At 44.9% G+C, this 18,920-nt stretch overlaps 1 protein-coding gene across 1 annotated transcript; it reads right to left on the reverse strand.

The window, feature by feature from the left end:
* Positions 1-4,129: 4,129 nt before the first annotated feature.
* Positions 4,130-18,548, reverse strand: LOC142258904 (uncharacterized). The gene is made up of 4 exons (XM_075331463.1): positions 18,167-18,548; positions 17,961-18,084; positions 17,764-17,877; positions 4,130-7,241 (listed from the first exon to the last, which is right to left on the reverse strand). Exons 1-4 carry the CDS (start codon positions 18,419-18,421, stop codon positions 5,986-5,988), a joined length of 1,749 nt encoding a protein of 582 aa, XP_075187578.1. The 5' UTR covers positions 18,422-18,548; the 3' UTR covers positions 4,130-5,985.
* Between the last annotated feature and the right edge of the window lie 372 nt (positions 18,549-18,920).

Here is an 18,920-nt window from a genome sequence, read left to right on the forward strand (position 1 = left end):
ATGAGGCCATAGCAAGGAGGGGGAGTGTGATGAGGGCACAGTATAAAGACTGGGCAGTATAAGGGGACACAGTGTAAAGGACAGTGTGAAGAGTGGGCTCAGTATGGAAAGGAGAGGGCAGTGTGGAGGGCATGTACCATAAGAGGGAGAGTGTGAGGGTCATTTTTCATGCAGAGAACACAGTGAGGGGCCATTATTTATTCTGGGGCACAGCGTAGGGCAGATATTTTTAAGTAAAAGTATTATAATCATTCTAAATTTAGGGGCATCGTGTTGGGATGTGCTGCAGAAGACCGGAGAAGGTGGAAATCTGCAGAGACGAGATGTGAATATGAAAAGTAATCATGGCGTCAGGATAAGATAAAGAATAGAAAGAAACAACTCAGAGACAATCATCTATAAGGTACCTGAATGTAAATGTTTATTTGTGATACTGACTATGTCTCATCATTAGGCCTTGGTCCCACTTGCGCATTGCTTAGTATGTGAGCGAAATGGGACCCCCACTGATCAGATGTTCTTGGTGCAGGTGGCCAGAAATGCTTATTTCTGAACCTGCTCCGTCCTCTGATAGTGTCCGCGGCCGGGTACTGCACATCCGCCTCATTGATTTTAATAGTAGACTGCTGCCACTATCAGAAGACGGAGCAGATCCAGAACTGAGTACTTCCGGCCATCTGCCCCCATGGACACGGCACCTAGAACAGGCAAATGGCTGGGGAGCCAGGTGCCAGACCCCGACCAATCAGTCATTGGTGACCTATCCTAAGGAAAGGCCTTCAATGTTAAAGTAGTGGACAATCTCTTTAATAAAGTCTTGTGCCATCTGACAAGTTAAGGGTTACTATGTTTTATTTATGTTGTTAGGAGCATTAAAGGGGTTGTCCAAGTTTGTAATGAGTCTGCAGTCACTGCATGTGTTACTCTGTGACTGCAGCCTTCTAAGTTCTCATAGTGTGCACACTGACAGTTTCCCAGAGTCATAGAGTCCGCTGCTGCATTAACAGAGAACTGTCAGTTAACAACACGTTCTGCAAATCTCTGGGATTTTCCAACACTTCTGCCACTGGATTGTCCGCCGGCTGTGACACCTCTGTGACATCCCCTTACTAATTTTGTGCGAAATGCCTACAGCTCTGCCTCAACTCCAGAGGTTCTGAGGCAAAATCATCACATCTAAACAATAGTGAAAGACAGGCATAAAGAATATATATTTACATATGTACCGCCCCTGTGTTAGCAGCCGGGCTGCTCGGATTCAGATCCGCGGTGGCTCGAGGGTTCTCCGGACCCGGGTGTCGTGCGGCCACTCGAGTAAAAGGGGGTGTATTTACAGGGGATGATGTGGAAAGTTCGTGATGCCACCCATGGTGTGTGGTAAGGGGGAATACCACCACTACTGTAATGACAAAAAAAAATAATTATGAAACCATGTGCAATCGAGGAATTTTTATGGGTAATTTAAGAATAAAGTATTGCTTTTTTTTTAACTTTTTAAAAAAAGTTCCCCCTTTCAAATGAAATAAGGCAAAAATTATTTTTTCCCCCCAAAAAAGGACATGCAATTTTGCATTATTGAAACGATAATAGTAATAACTAAGCAACTTTTATTATTCGTTTTTTAACAAATACGGTATAAAACAGTTAATTATAAGTACAATATGTACAAAAGAAGTGTTTCAAAATTATTTTTTCCTAAATTGTTTTCGATTTCGCATGTAGTTCCTCCATCAGTTTTACAGCACGTTCAGCATTTTGGTTAGATCTGGGAATGTCAATTAATGACTCCTCGACCAACCAGTGCGCCTTCAAACACTTAATTGACTTCTTGCACTTTGTCTTGGTGAGTGAGGTTAACAGTTCATTGAAGGACGCTTCGTTGTAGTGTTGCGACTGGAACCAGGCATTTGCCCATTCATAGCAGATGAAGTCGCATGTTATACCAAGGACGCGGCGCCACTCTGGTATCAGAAAAAATGCTATAACAGCATATACAGCTCGCGAGTTCCATCTTGCCATGTGTAGGTTTGGGAGTTTCTTCCAACTGATTCGAGGCCAACGTGATGTTGTTTTGTAATGAGGATATGCCTAACATAGTTCATATAAGAACTTGAAATCATCTCGCCATCCAGGATTCTCGCCTGTGTTGACATCATCTGTTGCAACTTGGTGGTAATCAATCTGAAGTGAGGCATAGTTTTCTGTTAATTTGTCAATGAAGAAATAATTGAGTTCTGGTTTCTTCGTTGACTCTAAAATAAGGAAATTCATGACGTGCTTCAGTAGGAGGTCGAGTACATGGTGTTGACAGCCAATGTATTGTGGCTTCTGAAAACCCTTTCTCAAGACATCATCCTGTATCAGCGTTACAATCCCGTTCAAACAACCAGTATTTACTGCTGCCGTGTCACAGATTATCATGCGAATATTTTCCCAAGCGTCGTATTCATCAATTAGCTGATGTAGTTCCTTGTGAATAGCCGTGCCAGAACCATTCTCACAGTTCAGAATACCGAGTTTGATTTCGGTTGTGGTATTTTTCAGCAGAACTACTTGATACTCTTCCCCTTGGATTCTTTTACCATCGAAGTGGAGACAATAGGGATCTTTGCTTTGAAGTTTTTCAAAAATTTTGGTTTTCATTTTCTGTCCTTCTGAGATTATTCATCTCCAGACACCCGACTGACTTGGAACCGGTACATCATGACCTTGTTCAGCAATGGTTGCAAGCACTTTATTTGCTTTATGTGTAGAAATGTTGTTTTTCAGTACCAGTAAACTCGCTGTTGTAGTGCTTGCTCTTTTGTATTTCGGTGTGCGTTCAGGAGAAGATGACACGGAAAAAAGAGGTTGGCTTGGGAGTCTCGGGTAAAGATTCAGAGACAGTATCATGTGTGGGTTGCGATTGCAAAGTGCTGGCTTGAGCTTGAAATATTGATAGTCGGATTCGTTTTCTTGGATGAATTGATTCCAAAGGAGCACTCTTTCATATCAACATTTACTTTCTTATTTTCTTTCCCAATATTACTTAGAAATCTATAAACAGTTACGCTATTTATTACGATAATTTTATCACTTATTCACTTCATATACACTTTTTAAATTAAAAAACTTATTCACAGTAAAATTCATTTTCTAGTATCCAAGATAGCTGCCTGACTTCAAATGTACCACATGCTTTTCAATTCTTTCAGCTCTTCTTATAGCACATGTTTGTAAGGCTAGATCTAACTTTTAAAGAAAACGTTAAATATAAATTTTTAATGGGTAACAATTAAAAATGTCATTTTTTCACTAGATTATTCTTATTCTAGATGTTCTAAATTATTCCTGAATATTCTAAATCATTCCAGAATCTTCAAAAAATTAAAACAAAAAATCGTTTTTTTTTTAAATTTTGAAATGAAAAAGTAGGGGAACTTTTTTGAATATTTTACAAATTTGATGATACTAATGTCATTTGAATGCAATTGTTCCTCGAATGTAAGGGGTTTCATTTTCGTTTTGCAAAATTTTTAAAATAGTCATCACACTAACCACCACTGCTGATGGGAGTACCCGGTGGCGATGGAGTGGGCAGCCAGGTGTTTAACCCCTCCGTGGGTAGGAGGGAATGCCCCGGGACTCGGTGAAGGCGACAGGAGGGTGCCGTTGGGGGATAAGGGTCACTTGCGTACTCACTCAGTCTAATAACGCTGACACAGACAACTGTAGTAAACCAAAGTTCTGGACGCCGCTGCCGCTGGGAGGGAGCACGCCTGGATCCCGTGCATGTTGGTGTTGCCTGTTAGTCTGTGACCTTTGCCTTGGCACCTTTGTCTTCTAGTTGGTCCCTTTAGTGTAGAACTAAATCGGGTCCTGCTCACCAGTATGGCTAACTGGGTGAGCTTGCTCTCAAGGTTCACGCTTGGGATTTTCTTGACCGTGTAGTGGAAAGTCCTATCCCCCTCGTTGTGCTACTACCCCAATTTTGGAGCGGGTGGAGAACGGATCTTGAAGGCTCCGTCTTCATCGGTTAAATTGTCAGGACGCCTGAAGCTACTCCCTGACCTAGGGTCCACGTACCCCACCGTGCCCTGGCCCCTGCCCGGAGATGGCACAAGACCGCCAGCTGTCCTCCTCGACAGTCCGTGCCCCTTGTCACGATCCCCTGCGACTGGGGTTCCAGCTCCTACCAGGCCCAGACCAACGTCTGCCACCTAGTAGTCTCAAGGAGCCCTGCTCCTAACCTCTCCTCTTGAGAGTCACTCCACAACTGAACTGCTCCTGACACTGCTGACTCCCCTTAACCAACCCCCCAAGTGGGTGACCCTATTCCACTCAGGCTGTCCACTGGTGGGTGTGGTGCGGAGTGTTCCTAGGATTTTGATTAGCTTGTTCTTGGCAACACCAAAGGTTAGGGATCAGTAACCAAGGAGGTGGATACTGCACAGAAGGGCAGATTTCACAGTACCCGGTGACGTCCTGATAGGCCAGGGCGTCACATTCCCCCTTGGTTAAGCGTAGCTCGTCCCAGAGCTATAGGACCTCAGAGGTTTATTTTTTTTTTTCAATTGGAAGAAAAAAAGGTAAAACATTTACTTACAAATACATCCCACATTAAGGAGGCTGGTTACTTAAACGTTACTAAACTTTATTAAGAGTTCATCTCCCAATGGTGGAACGCTACCGGTTTCAGTAGTAGCGGGGACTCAACCTGCTTCGTTGCAGCCCCTTCCTGCGACAGTCCAGTCCCAATGTCCCGGATCCCAATAACCCGCCACCCAAACAACCTGACCTCTGGATACCTATCCATGGGTCCGTGACCAGGTTAAGGTCCCAGGTGTTGTGTGAGATGACTCTGGTTGGCACAGGAGGTGCAACTATGTACAATACACAAGTTCGTGTTGGTCACGCCAGTCCAGTGAAAATGGTCCATTTTTACTATATATATGTAAACAACAAAGTCCAGGTACCGGGTGTACACACTGTAAAGAATCTGGTTGCAAATTAGGTAACTTCTGCGTTCATTTAAACCCTGATTGACTATGCACTTATTCACTAACCTTTTCTATATGGAAAATAAACTGTGAAAAACAATAAACGAAAACACCAATACCTAACAGTTCTATGGCATCGTTAAACTACTGCTATTTTTCAACATTCTTAAACTACCGGGTCCCGTAGCCACACCTCTTTGCGGCCACGTACTACCAATCTCTAAGCACGAGACACTGCTCTCTCAACTAATCCAACACGGTCACATACTTTTTTTAATGTTTTACTGAACTGCTTAAGAAGGATGCTGCCGAGCTGGGGTCGTAGAGCTCACTCTTTCACTGTGAAAGTGATCGCTGAGGGTTGTGGGATCTCACAACCAGGAAGTTCCTTTTGGGGGACATTAGGGGCACATCAAAAAGTTTTGGCACTGCATTATATTTAGAAAATACACTAATCTGCGGCTCTGCACTGTTTTAGTAAATAATAAAAGCAGCCACAGATTTGTTATAAGCACTATTTAATGGGAAAGTCATCAAACACATTGCACCAGCAGCAGATCCCCCATAACAGTGCGTCATGACAACATTTTTGCTTCAATCGTTTTCCCTATTTTTCTCCTTCAAAACCTAGGTGTGTCTTATGGTCCGAAAAATACGATGAGTTTAAAGAGAGAGAGAATTTTTCTTTCCCTCACCAATTCTTACTTGAGCAATTGTAGCCGATTTTTGGATAAACCCTTTGAATTATAGTACATCATGATGGCTTCTCCCATGTGACTCATCTGACAACAGGACCTGATTAATGATAAAAAACATTTGGCAAATTCTGAAAACAAGAATGGCTGCTCCGCTCTGGTGGTTTTCTGATTGTCGGCAAGACTTGATTTACCAGTTACACATTTCAATTATTCACAACATGAAAAAGGTTCCTTCCCATGTTTAACAAGATATGATTTCTGAGAATAACATTTTCCACCTTCAGAACATAAAAATAAACATAAAAAGTTTATTTTGTGTGATTTTTTTCATGGTAAACAAGACCTGATTTCCTAGTAAAACATTTACCACATTCTGGGCATGAAAATGGCTTCTCCCCTCTGTGAGATCTTTGATGAACAACAAGGTGTGATTTCTGAATAAAACATTTCCCACACTCTGAACATGAAAATGGCTTCTCCCCTGTGTGATTTTTCTGATGTTCTACAAGGTGTGATTTCTGAATAAAACATTTCCCACACTCTGAACATGAAAATGGCTTCTCCCCTGTGTGTTTTTTCTGATGTATAACAAGGTGTGATTTCGAAATAAAACATTTCCCACACTCTGAACATGAAAATGGCTTCTCCCCTGTGTGATTTTTCTGATGTGCTACAAGGTGTGATTTCTGAATAAAACATTTCCCACACTCTGAACATGAAAATGGCTTCTCCCCTGTGTGTTTTTTCTGATGTCTAACAAAATCTGATTTCCAAATAAAACATTTCCCACATTCTGAACATGAAAATGGCTTCTCCCCTGTGTGATTTTTCTGATGTCTAACAAGGTGTGATTTCCGAATAAAACATTTCCCACACTCTGAACATGAAAATGGCTTCTCCCCTGTGTGAGATCTTTGATGCCAAACAAGATCTGATTTCCAAATAAAACATTTCCCACACTCTGAACATGAAAATGGCTTCTCCCCTGTGTGAGTTCTTTGATGCCAAACAAGATCTGATTTCCAAATAAAACTTTTACCACATTCTGAACATGAAAATGGCTTCTCCCCTGTGTGATTTATCTGATGTCCTACAAGGTGTGATTTCTGAATAAAACATTTCCCACACTCTGAACATGAAAATGGCTTCTCCCCCGTGTGTTTTTTCTGATGTCTAACAAGGTGTGATTTCCAAATAAAACATTTCCCACACTCTGAACATGAATATGGCTTCTCCCCTGTGTGATTTTTCTGATGTGCTACAAGGTGTGATTTCCGAATAAAACATTTCCCACACTCTGAACATGAAAATGGTTTCTCCCTTGTAGGAGCCGTTTCATGTTCCACATCCCTTCTGTAACTTTTATTTTGATTACAATTTTGTGATAAATCGGAATTTTGGACTTGTTTGAAAAGATCAGATGATAAAGCTTTCCAATGAAGGACTGGAGGTATATCTGGGACAGCAGCATGCTCTTCATATGTATTATGTGTGATAGTTTGATCATCTGTTTTAAATTTTGAAGATATTAGATGTCCATCTGAACTCCTGATACAGTCATCGGCTATAAATAAAACACAATGTTATTATTTTTTAATCACATAATTTCGAAAGTAGATTTAGTTTTTTAACCATAACATCAGAAATTAAATTAGGAAACAAATTATTCTGAATTTGCTTTCCAATTTCAAGATCTAAGAGTTACATCTTCGTTCTTCGTTCGTGGAATGTGCTACAGTAAATAATCTGATTGTTGCAATGTGACTGTAGGGTAATGTGATAATGAGGGACAGGGGGCTCCTATACTTTCCCTCATGCCAGGAGACCTTAGCTATCCCTAACCTCTGGATTACCCCTGAACGTGGAAGGAAGGGGTAGGAGTAGGATGGAAATACAGATTAAGACAGACGGTAAAACCAAATTTCAGACACACCGCAAACTCACAGAAATAAACAGTGAGAGACTAAGGAGAAATGCAAGAGCATGAAGGCAGAAATAACAAGGGTTAACACCACAACTGCTCACAGCAATAATGCACAACAACCACTAGTTTGTATCACAACAGCTCACTACACTTGTATAGGTAAACTATAGCTGGCGTTAATGGAATAGTCCAGCCAGCATATACAGAAGGGGAGCGAATGATACTAGGTCCCCTACAGCATGTGATCAAAGACATTAACAAGGAGCCCAGCAGAGAATAACTCTTGCTAGTTTTACTAAGTATGTGGATCGACGCCTGCGTCTCCCTGCGCTGCTCACAGACATCAGAGAAGTTAGCAAGCAGAGTGCCAGATTCTGTAATTTCCACAGATCCTGATACCGCCATGACAGTTGGCGATGCTTGCAACCATCTCATTGTGATATTGATCCACAACATAGACAATTTCAAAAAGGGTTTTTTTCGAAGAAGACAGATGCCAAATATTTAATGGGTTTGTCCGGGAGTGTAACATTGATGGCCTATCCTTAGGCTTTGTAACCAAAGTAGGTAGCAGGGTCTTGCTGTCTGTGCAGATAAACACTAGGTCTCCAATTCATCAAGACCGGCGATGTACAATGAAAATTGAGGTCAGGGACTGGCGTGAGATTTCTGGCATAGGGAACGCCGAAGTTTGTTATGAATTAGAGAAGCGGTGGCATCACACCCTTCTTCTGGCCTAGCTCTGCCCAATTTGGCAAAGCTGGTTAAAATTGGCGTGAAACCTCCAAAAGTTGCACAATTTATTTTTTGTTCATTCATTTATTATTGACTGTAGTATGGCTATGACGTATCAATGTTTGGAATCAGCGGTACAAAAGGATGTTGATGAACTAGAGAATCATGACTGTAAGGCACTAGAGTGTTAAGAAGTGCGGAGAAAAAGGTGCAATGTAAAAACAACAACGGTCATCGTAATCAAAGAAAACAAGAGACTATAAAAATATAGCTCTGCAGTGCAGCCAGGCCAACCATCTGTCCTTATAAAATCCTTCTCCGGTCTTCTTTCCAAGCTTATTGAGCAATTCACTGGAGGCAAAAGAGGGGTTTTCTGGTTCCATCTGGAACCAACCATCAATGATGTATTTATGTATTTACTATTATCAAGACCAACATAATCCAAAAGCTCAAAGGACCCATAGGGTAACGGGCCCCCAATTTCATTGCAAAATCCATGTCTTCCTCAGATGCATGACCTCTTTCATGATGATGCACAAATTCCATTAGGTATGGTACCAGAAGACGGCTAACAATGAAGCCTGGGTTGTGTTTACATGACACAGACGTCTTTCCCAGTGCTTTACTGAAGTCTATGAGAGAGTCAGAAGTTGTTTGGCTAGTCATTGTTGTCTTTAATCAAATATTTTTTATTTTTCATTAAATATACAAAGCCAATGTCAAATTTTCAGCAATAATAAACATAACTACAAACTTTCCATCCCCAATAACCCCTCCCCCCTCAGCGTACATATTACCCACATCTATATAAAAGATATCACGTTTGTGCCTTTCAGTGACATATATTGGAATGTGTAGAACCAGGTATCCCTGCTCAGAGACCAACATCTCCCAGCCCTAATATTTATCCATGCTGCAACCACGGATTCCACAGTCTATCAAAAAGTGCAAGTTGTTTCCTTTTCCCATATATACTTCTCTCCATCCGAGCAATATGATTAACATATGCGATAAATTCCCCTCTAGTCGGTGGGTCCCCCTGCATCCAATGTTTGGCAATTACTTTCCTGGCCGCATACAGCAATCTGGCTATCACTATTTTAAAAATGTTGTCTACTCTGATTTCCTCCACATAACCTAGGAGACATACCAAAGGTTGTTTGGGAAGTTTGCATCTATAAGCGCCTTCTATTTTGTTAAGAACAGTTATCCAGAAAGACGTCAACCTGGGGCACGTCCACATCATATGGAAGATGCCGGCATCGTCTCCATTGCACCTAGGGCAGTCAGAGTTACTCCTCAGTCCCATTTTACACATAATTAGCGGGGATCTATACGCCCTATGCACCACGTAGAGGTGGGATAATCTTGCTGGTTCACTCATTGATAATTTCGGTATGTACTCCAGGACACTTTCCCACACCTCATCAGTAATCCCGTCTATCTCTGCCTCCCATTTAGTTCTAGTTCTTACTGGGTGGTTAAGCAAATATGAATGCAATAGATCCCTATATATAGTTGATATGATTCCTCTTGTGGGCACACTACTACACACATATTTCAATACTAGGTCTGCCTGAACCAGCAATGATTGTTTAACCCTCTGAGCCGCTACTGCATGTGCCATTCGTTTATAGTGGTAACAATCTGATGGAGATATCCCAAATTCATCTTGTATTTGTGTAAACAGCTTCTAATGTCTCTGGTCTAGAATTTGCCACATATACCATATAGCTTTACGTGCCCATTCCTTAATTTTGCCTATCTTATATAACTCAGAGCAGTTATCATTTTCCCACACCGGAGTGAATTCAGTTATTGCCGTAATCCCCCTCATCTGCTTGATCTTTCTCCAAATTCTGTTCATCAAATTAAGTGTAGGGCTTGTTTTCCCTAGTCTCTTAAATGATCCGTCCTCCAATCCTAACACCAATGGTCATCGATGTAAAACATGCCCCAACAATCTAGATGCTGGATCCACCGCCACTAAATTTGCCCATCCCCTGAAATGTTGACTCTGAGCTGCCAGATAATATATTCCTGGATTGGGTAACACTAACCCTCCCTCGTCCTTTGGTCTCTGCAACGTTTCAAGTTTGAGTATGGCTTGTTTGTTCTTTTATATTAGAGCACGGAACATAGAATCAATCTCCTTAAAGTGACTCTGAGGGATCCAGATAGGACTATTGTGTATCACGTAGAATATCATGGGCATATGTACCATTTTAATAAGGCTAATCCATCCTATTACTGATAAATAAAGCTTATTCCAAGCAGTTATCTTACTAAGCAGTTGGTTCAGCAAAGGGACTAGATTAATAGTGATGTAATTCCCAATTGGTAAGGATACCTGTATGCCCAGATATCTAAACTGGTCCACAACCCGCAATCTGTTAACCTCATCATCCTAGGTCGACCAGTCTATTCCCGCGTCCACCTGGAAAAGGTTTGATTTGGTCCAATTTATAGTCCGTCCAAAGATCCTTCCGAACCGTTCGATCACCTGCATGGCATGGCTCAATGATTCCCCTGGGTCTTCCAATAATAACAGAATGTTGTCTGCATAGAGGGCTATCTTTTCTACTAGAGGGCCATACACAAATCCCTTTATGTCTCTGTTCTGCCGGATAGCAGCCGCCAGTGGTTCCCCCGCTAGAGCAAAAAGGAGAGGCGAGAGCGGGCAACCCTGACGAGTACCCCTTTGTAAGTCCACTGTGTGTGACAACATTCCATTAATTCTCACTTTAGCCACTGGTCTAGCATATAACAGCTGTATCCAAGATGTAAAGTTAAGGCCAAATTCCATATGTCTTAGCACTTCCCATAGATACCCCCATTCCACACTATCAAATGCCTTATGGGCATCTAACGAAGCTATCACCCTCTGTCCTGGATTGTCCACCGGTAGCTGCATGTTAAGGTATAATCCTCGTATATTTTTCGCCGTAGATCTACTAGGCATGAAACCCGACTGATCTGGGTGAATTCGAGCAGATATAATTTCTGTTAATCGATTAGAGAGTACTTTGGCCAAAATTTTAACATCAGTCGTTAACAGTGAAATGGGCCGGTATGACTCAGGGAGTTTTGGATCCTTATCCTCTTTAGGTATTACTGTTATTATCACCTCCCTCATAGACGCTGGCAGTGTCCCCCGCTCTCTTGCCTCCTCCAAGACATTCAACAAATTGGGTAAGAGTATTTCTTCCAGAGATTTGTACACCTCCACCGGCAATCCATCCACCTCTGGGGATTTTTCATTTGCCATGCCATGCAAAGCTCTCTCCATCTCCTCAAGTGTAATAGGGGCCTCCAGACTGTGTCTCTCTGTCTCTGCTATTTTGGGTAATGTCATTGTATCTAAGAAAACCTCTAGATCCTGCTGTCTCGACACCCCTCTAGTGGAGTACAATTCCTCATAAAAGGCTGTGAACGTGTCCAGAATATCTTTCCCCTCCGTGACCAAATCTCCCGCTGTGGTGCGAATACAGTGTACAAAGGATGGTTTTCTCTGGGCTGCCGTCACCACCGACAACAGGTGTCCCACCTTTTCTCCCTCTGCATAGAAGTTCTCTCTGAAACGCCTGTTTCCTGCTGCTTTCTTCAATAGCACTTTATTAACTTCTTCCTGAGCTGCTTTTAGCTTTTGCCTATACTCTGGTGTGGGCTGTGCTACCATCTCTGCTTCTGCTCCCTTCAAAGCCTCTAAGCAATCAATTTCCCCTTGTCTACTACAAGACTTACACCGGCAAACGTCTCTAAATAAAAGGCCTCTAAGGTATGCCTTCATGGCGTCCCAAACTACCAAAGGATCCGCACTACCTCTATTTAAGGCCCTGTCACACACACACAGATAAACCTTTGGCAGATCTGTGGTTGCAGTGAAATCATGGACATATTGTTCCATTTGTACACAGCCACAAACCTGGCACTGATTGTCCACAATTTCACTGCAACCACAGATTTATCTGTGTGTGTGACAGGGCCTTAAGGGTAAAATATCCCAGCATCTCACTAGATATACCGTCCATGTCAATACTATTTAACCAAACCGGGTGTAACTTCCATTCTCTTGTTAGCCTCTCCCCCACTCCTCATTTTTTAATAGATACCAGGATTGGACTATGATCCGATATTACTCTAGTCAAATATTCAACATGCGCAATTCCAAAATCCATCAGATCATTTCCCAAGGCCAGGTCTATACATGAAAGCGTACCAAGGGTCGCGGAGTGACAGGAAAAACAGGTCACCCCCAAATTTCTTATCCTCCAAACGTCTACCAACCCCAATTCTTGGATAAAGGTACCAAACCCTGTCGCTCCATCGCTTCGCATCTCCCGTGATTTTTTGCTCCTGTCCCAATATGCATCTATGACATTATTAAAGTCACTGACCAACAAGAATGGCAAATTCCCCCATTTAGCCGAGCCCTCTCTCACCTCTCTAATTTTGGCACTAGTGTAAGGCAGCAGAACATATATAGCTGTAATGCATAGTAATTGTCCATACAACTTACAGATCACCATTACATATTGTCCCTCTGTGTCTATCCATGTCTCCACTTCTTCATATTGGGCGGATCTATGAACCAACATAGAGACCCCGCTAGCATAGGTAGAGAAAGTAGAATGATATGCCTTTTGCACCCATCGTTTGTTCAGTACATTCGTCGTTTCACTTGTCAAATGCATCTCCAATAAACACATTACTGATGGTCTCTGGTCTAGCATATATTTTATCATTGCATCTCTTCTACCTCTATCTGACAGTCCCCTTACATTCCAACATAATACTTTAATCTCCTCTCCCATATTGAATCACAGGTTATCTTTGTACAGGCATCCTGTCCCTCTGTACGCTGAGTCTTCCCCTTCCCTAGCCCTTCTATAGCCCTCCCCTAAGAACCGCCCCAACTAAACTCCTCCACCTCCGATTTACCGTATTTTTCCGCTTTATAAGATGCACCGGATTATAAGACGCACCCCAAACTTAGACATAAAAAAAAGGTAAGAAAAATGGGGTCCGTCTTATACTCCGGTGTTCTCTTACCGGAGGGGGGCAGCAGTGGTGGTGAAGCGGGGTCACAGGAGCTAGAGGTTGTGCTGGCAGGCACGGTGGGTCAGTGGCAGCGGGGTCCGTGGTGGCAGGTGCTGTGGCGTCCGTGGTGGCAGGTGCCGTGGTGTCCGGGGTGTCAGGAGTCGGGGGGTCAGTGGTGGCAGGAGCTGCGGGGCCCGTGGTGGCAGGAGCCGCGGGGCCCGTGGTGGCGGCAGCAGCAGCAGTAGCAGCGGCGTCGGGTGAGTCGTGTAGCAGGTCGGTGCAGTGAGTGTCCGCGGTCCTGATTCAAATGATGGCGCCTGGAGCGGCGCATGAGCAGATGGAGCTCTCATCCAAGAGCTCCATCTGCGCACGCGCCTGCTCCCGGCGCCATCATTTGAAACTGGGACCGCGGACAAACTGGGTAACTTGCTGCACAGCCGCCCGCCCCGCACGCACAGAGTGGCAGCCAGTAGGCTGCCCGCCCACCCTGCGTGCAAGCGGCCGGGCGGCAGCTGTCTGCCGCCTGCACACAGCACCCGGCCGCACATAGCACCCGGCTGATGCCCGCACACAGCACCCGATCGCCGGCCGCACACATCACCCGACCGCCGGCCGCACACAGCAGTCGGCCGCACACAGCACCCGACCGCCGGCCGCACACAGCACCCGACCGCCGGCTGCCACCCGCACACAGCACCCGATCGCCGGCCGCACACAGCACCCGGCCGCACACAGCACCCGGCCGCACATAGCACCTGGCTGATGCCCACACACAGCACCCGACCGCCGCCCGCACACAGCCGCCGGCTGCCACCCGCACACAGCACCCGACCGCCGCCCGCACACAGCACCCGACCGCCGCCCGCACACAGCACCAGACCGCCGCCCGCACACAGCACCCGACCGCTGCCCGCAGCACCAGACCACCGCCCGCACACAGCACCAGACCGCCGCCCGCGCACAGCACCCAATCGCCGGCCGCCCACAGCACCCGACCGCACGCAGCACCCGGCCGCCACCCGCACGCAGCTCCCGGCCGCATACAGCACCCGGCCGCACACAGCACCCGACTGCCACCCGCATGCACCCACGGGTACCCGGCTGCCACCGCACGCAAGCACAGGTACCCGGCCGCTTGCATGCAGCCACAGGCACCCGGCCGCCCGATCGCCGCACAGACAGGACCCCCAGGTACCGCTATATTCAGATTATAAGACGCACCCCCTATTTTCCTCCCAAATTTTTGGGAGGAAAGGTGCGTCTTATAAAGCGAAAAATACGGTACATCTTTAACTCCCTTATGAGGAATTAGGTCTATCTGTCCTAGAATGGTCAACCTCTCTCCTCTTTTTCTCCCGTACCAAACCTGTCTCATCCTAGTGAGCAGAACCCCCTAACTCACCTCCCGCCTTAACCATATTCATTTTCATTTGCAAATTTCATATAATGTAAACAGTTAACCTGAAAATTTGAAAACTTAAATAATTTATCAATCGCCGCTGCACGGCCATAAGAAAAAAGAATTATTATCTACCTCCAGTCATTGTCCAGCTTATTGTTAGTGAATTCCGCTGTCCCATCTAACACTCAGGAACAGGAGCAGGAGATCAACAATGATAACCTGGTAGAAAAAAAAAAAAAAAAAAAAAGGGGGTACTGTCTCTGCAACAAAGATGGGCCTATGAAGTTTCCTCCTCTTCTAGTGTATGCAATTGCTTATGAATAACCAGTCTTGAATCCCAGGAAAATCACGAGATTGCAATATCGCTCATAGCCAGCTTCTATCCTTCTCCTGTTGCTTGCGGGCTTCCTTGCATTGATGTCTATCCACTTCATGACTTCTTCCGGATCAAGAAAGAAGTGAACCTTCTCCAGTGCTACTACTCGGAGTTTTGCTGGGAAAATCATGGAGTATTTAACCTCCAGCTCTCGGAGTCGTCTCTTTACCCTTGTGAATTGCATTCTTTGTTTCGGTACAGAGTAGTCAGGGTATATAGCTACTGGGTGTCCATCTATTGTCAGGGTCTCCATATCCCGTGTCTTGCGCAGAATAATATTCCGGTCTCTGTAGTTAAGAAGCTTCGCCAGCATCATACGAGGTCCCTTGCCAGGTAGCTGCGGTTGCATTGGAACCCTGTATGCCCTTTCAATATCATATAGCTTAGTCAGATTATCGGCGCCAATCTTCTCTTTAAGTCATGCTTCTATGAAGTCAGTAGGATTTCTTCCCTCAGCTCTTTCTGGGATGCCCACCAGTCTTATATTGTTCCTCCTGGAACGGTTCTCCAAGTCTTCTGTTTTTGTGGCCATCTCAGATATCTGCTTCTGGAATTTTTTCTTTAATTTTTGTAGTGCAACTATGTGATCCTCAGCTGTCCCCACTCTTTCTTCCACAGCACTGGTTCTCATATCAGCTTTCTTCTGATCCTTTTTGAGAGTAGCTATATCTCCCTTTATTCCCAGCACCTGCTGGGTTAAAGTTGTGAGGGCCTGTTTGCAGAAGGAGACCACCTGAAATACATCCTTAATAGTGGGGTTCTTCTGTATTTCATCTGCTGCCTGCTGCTCTCCTGAATTCTCATCCTGTTTATCTTCCCCTGATTCTCCCCTTGCTCCTTCAGCCTCTTCCGGGTCTTCCTCCTCCTCCCCGTTTTCTTCCACCATCTTACCAGGCTCCCCCAGAGGTTCCTCCGATTGCCTTGCATGCTGTGCCAGCTTTGCAGCCGCTTCCATGCGGCGCTGGCAGGCTACGCTTGCCTTCTCTGCCTCCTCTCTGACCTCGGCGCCATCTTGTGAGCCAGGCACTTTCCCAGCTCCCGCTTCCTTCTGCCGCCGCTTAGTCATCTCGCCGATTCAGGAGCTGGAACTTCTTATGCTGGGAGTCGGGTCTTTCCCCTGTCCTCCGGTGCCACTATATCCGTCGGCCATGCGGTGGTTCCGGCGGTGTCACGGTGAGTCAGCGGGAGAGTGTCTCCTAGCGTGCGCTCACATCCCGGTCCAGGCTCCACCCCCCAGTCATTGGTGTCTTAATGACCTCCACCAGCTTCATCATTGGTACTGGATTAAAGAAATGCAGACCTCCGAACTGATCCTGCCTAGTTGTGGAGTTGGCTATGTCAGCTATCAGGAAGTGTTGCTGGCAAATATGGTGTGTTCTGGTGCAAATTTGTCCAGTGTCTTGATTAGTGCATTTTTCACTTCCATGTTTTCTATTATGACTTCTACCACCGGATCATTGCTGTGCACCACGGCCGCTGGGTCTGTGCTTGTGCTGAAGTATCAGAGGGTTTTGCTGATGAATTGTGAATCAGCCTCAGGCTTGTCCGCAAACATCTTCTTAGTGACCATTTTCAAGCTGTCCTCAATACTTTTGGCAAACTTTTTCAAGATGTCATCAGTCTGGTCCACAAAAACAACAGTGTGTCTGTTTGCTGCAGCTACCTGCGCTATCCCGGCACCCATCAGGCCTCCTCCGATCACAGTCACGTGCTTGATAGTCAGCTTGTTCACAGTGGCGCCGGAGGCCATACATTTTGCTATGAATTACCAGTAAGAGGAGGCCATGTCTGCTTGTACTGCTGGGAGCTGAAGGACATGCGAGTGAGGTCACCACAGTGCACTGTGATGATTTAGTCGCACAATCTTTTTTCACAGCTCTTTGTTGCATAAACAATTGATTGAAAAGTGATTTCTGTCAGAATTCTGGCATAATTGCTTTGAAGAATCAAGGTCTAGGTGTCAAATCTCCTTCTGTAGGTGTCTCCAATCCTTCCAGGGTAGTTTGCCAGTAGTTCACATTCTCTAAAGCAATCATTTTATTAGATATTTTTTGTTAGTTTAAAAATTTGGTATTTAAGTGTGCGGCTGTAACTCTTTGTTTCTATTATTCAGACACACACACACACACACACACACACACACACACACACACTCACACACACACACCAGCCTGTCTGCTCTTCAGCTTTAGACTCATGCCAGCCTGTGTCCTGGTCAGTTCTTTTAGACTCCTAGATTTAAAAGACCTTTGGATACATCATGTCACATGACTTCATAAAAGGTCCTTAAACAATCAACCTTAGAATACAACTGATGGGGATCCTAAGAAACTGGGGTTCCTGAGAAATTGCACAGTTTGACTCCTCCCAACGCTGGCCCTGACTATAACTAGGGCTTATTTTTAGGGAAACAGGGTGTTCATGAACCGTCTGCAGGTCTTTGAGTTGCCTTCATAACAACATAGAGAAGGGACTAGAAACAAACAGCAGAAGAAGCAGAAGCAAAGAAAATACAACTGAAAAAAAAAAAACAGAGCAGAAAGTCTAAAAATGTAAAAACAAAATTAGTGCTGAGAGTACTAAGTATATAATAAGTAGATATCTCTTACTGGATAGAGCTGGAGGAAACACATCCTGAGGAACATCGGGATCTTCTTGGTTACAGTCCTGTTGGAGAAGAGGACGGGAACCTCTCTCTGGTGTTGTCCTCTTACTGGATAGAACTGGAGGAGACACATACAGGGACTGAATTCATTCCTTACATACAGATAATTATAGGACATGTGTATATAGTCCTGTCTATTACCTGGTGATGTGAGGGGCTGGGGAACCTCCATCATGACGTCCTTGTACAGATCTTTGTGTCCTTCTAAATACTCCCACTCCTCCATGGAGAAATAGACGGTGACGTCCTGACACCTTATAGGAACCTGACACATACAATGATACCGTCACCCCCCGATCCCTTCATAGCGTTACTGTATAATGTCCCAGCATTCCCAGCAGTGTCACCTCTCCAGTCAGCAGCTCAATCATCTTGTAGGTGAGTTCTAGGATCTTCTCGTCATTGATGTCCTCATGTATCGGGGGGTGAGGTGGAGGCCCCGTGATTGGGCTCAGGGGTCTTCCCCATCCCTCAGACACAGGGGCCTGACAGCGCTCACTAGAGGTCTTCTTCACTACTGTGTAATCCTGGTTATGGAGAGACACAGTAATAAATCTCACTCCAGACATTTCCAGAGTCCTCACCTCTCCAGTTCTGTCCATCTGTTATTCCCATAGATAAGAATGATGTAATGTGTCGTCATCAGAATCTCTCACCTCTCCAGTAAGCCGGAAGAGGATCTCTAGGGTGAGGTGTAATATCCTCTCCGCCATCTTGTCCCTATCCATATCCATCCTTCACGGGGCAATCAGTAGAATTCTCTTATATAGAAGATCTCCACTGAGAGGATCCGATATTGTAAGGACCTGAATGGGGAGAAGATGACGATGTAACAGCATAAAGAATCCGCTGTAATAATACAATTACTGGAGAGAATAATTAATGGTAAGCATATAATGAGAACATTCTGGGGGAACATTATACTGTGTAGGGGCACAAAAAGGCCAGGGACTGAGGGCAGAAAGGGGCCGAGGACCGTGGGCAAAAAGGAGCGGGGACCGAGGGCAGAAAGGGGCCGGGGACCAAGGGCAGAAAGGGGCCGGGGACCAAGGGCAGAAAGGGGCTGAGGACTGAGGGCAGAAAGGGGCCGAGGACTGAGGA

Source organism: Anomaloglossus baeobatrachus (assembly GCF_048569485.1).
Source record: "Anomaloglossus baeobatrachus isolate aAnoBae1 chromosome 5 unlocalized genomic scaffold, aAnoBae1.hap1 SUPER_5_unloc_17, whole genome shotgun sequence".
Taxonomy (NCBI): Eukaryota; Metazoa; Chordata; class Amphibia; order Anura; family Aromobatidae; genus Anomaloglossus; species Anomaloglossus baeobatrachus.

Bases quoted from the DNA above. Each gene is read 5' to 3' on its own strand.
- LOC142258904 (XM_075331463.1), bottom strand. From the start codon at position 18,421: ATGGACAGAACTGGAGAGGTGAGGACTCTGGAAATGTCTGGAGTGAGA. The intron at 18,085-18,166 runs GTGACACTGCTG...TGTATGTGTCAG, and splicing joins TTGAGCTGCTGACTGGAGAG to GTTCCTATAAGGTGTCAGGA. The intron at 7,242-17,763 runs GTAAGAGATATC...TTTTATTTATAG, and splicing joins GTTTCCTCCAGCTCTATCCA to CCGATGACTGTATCAGGAGT.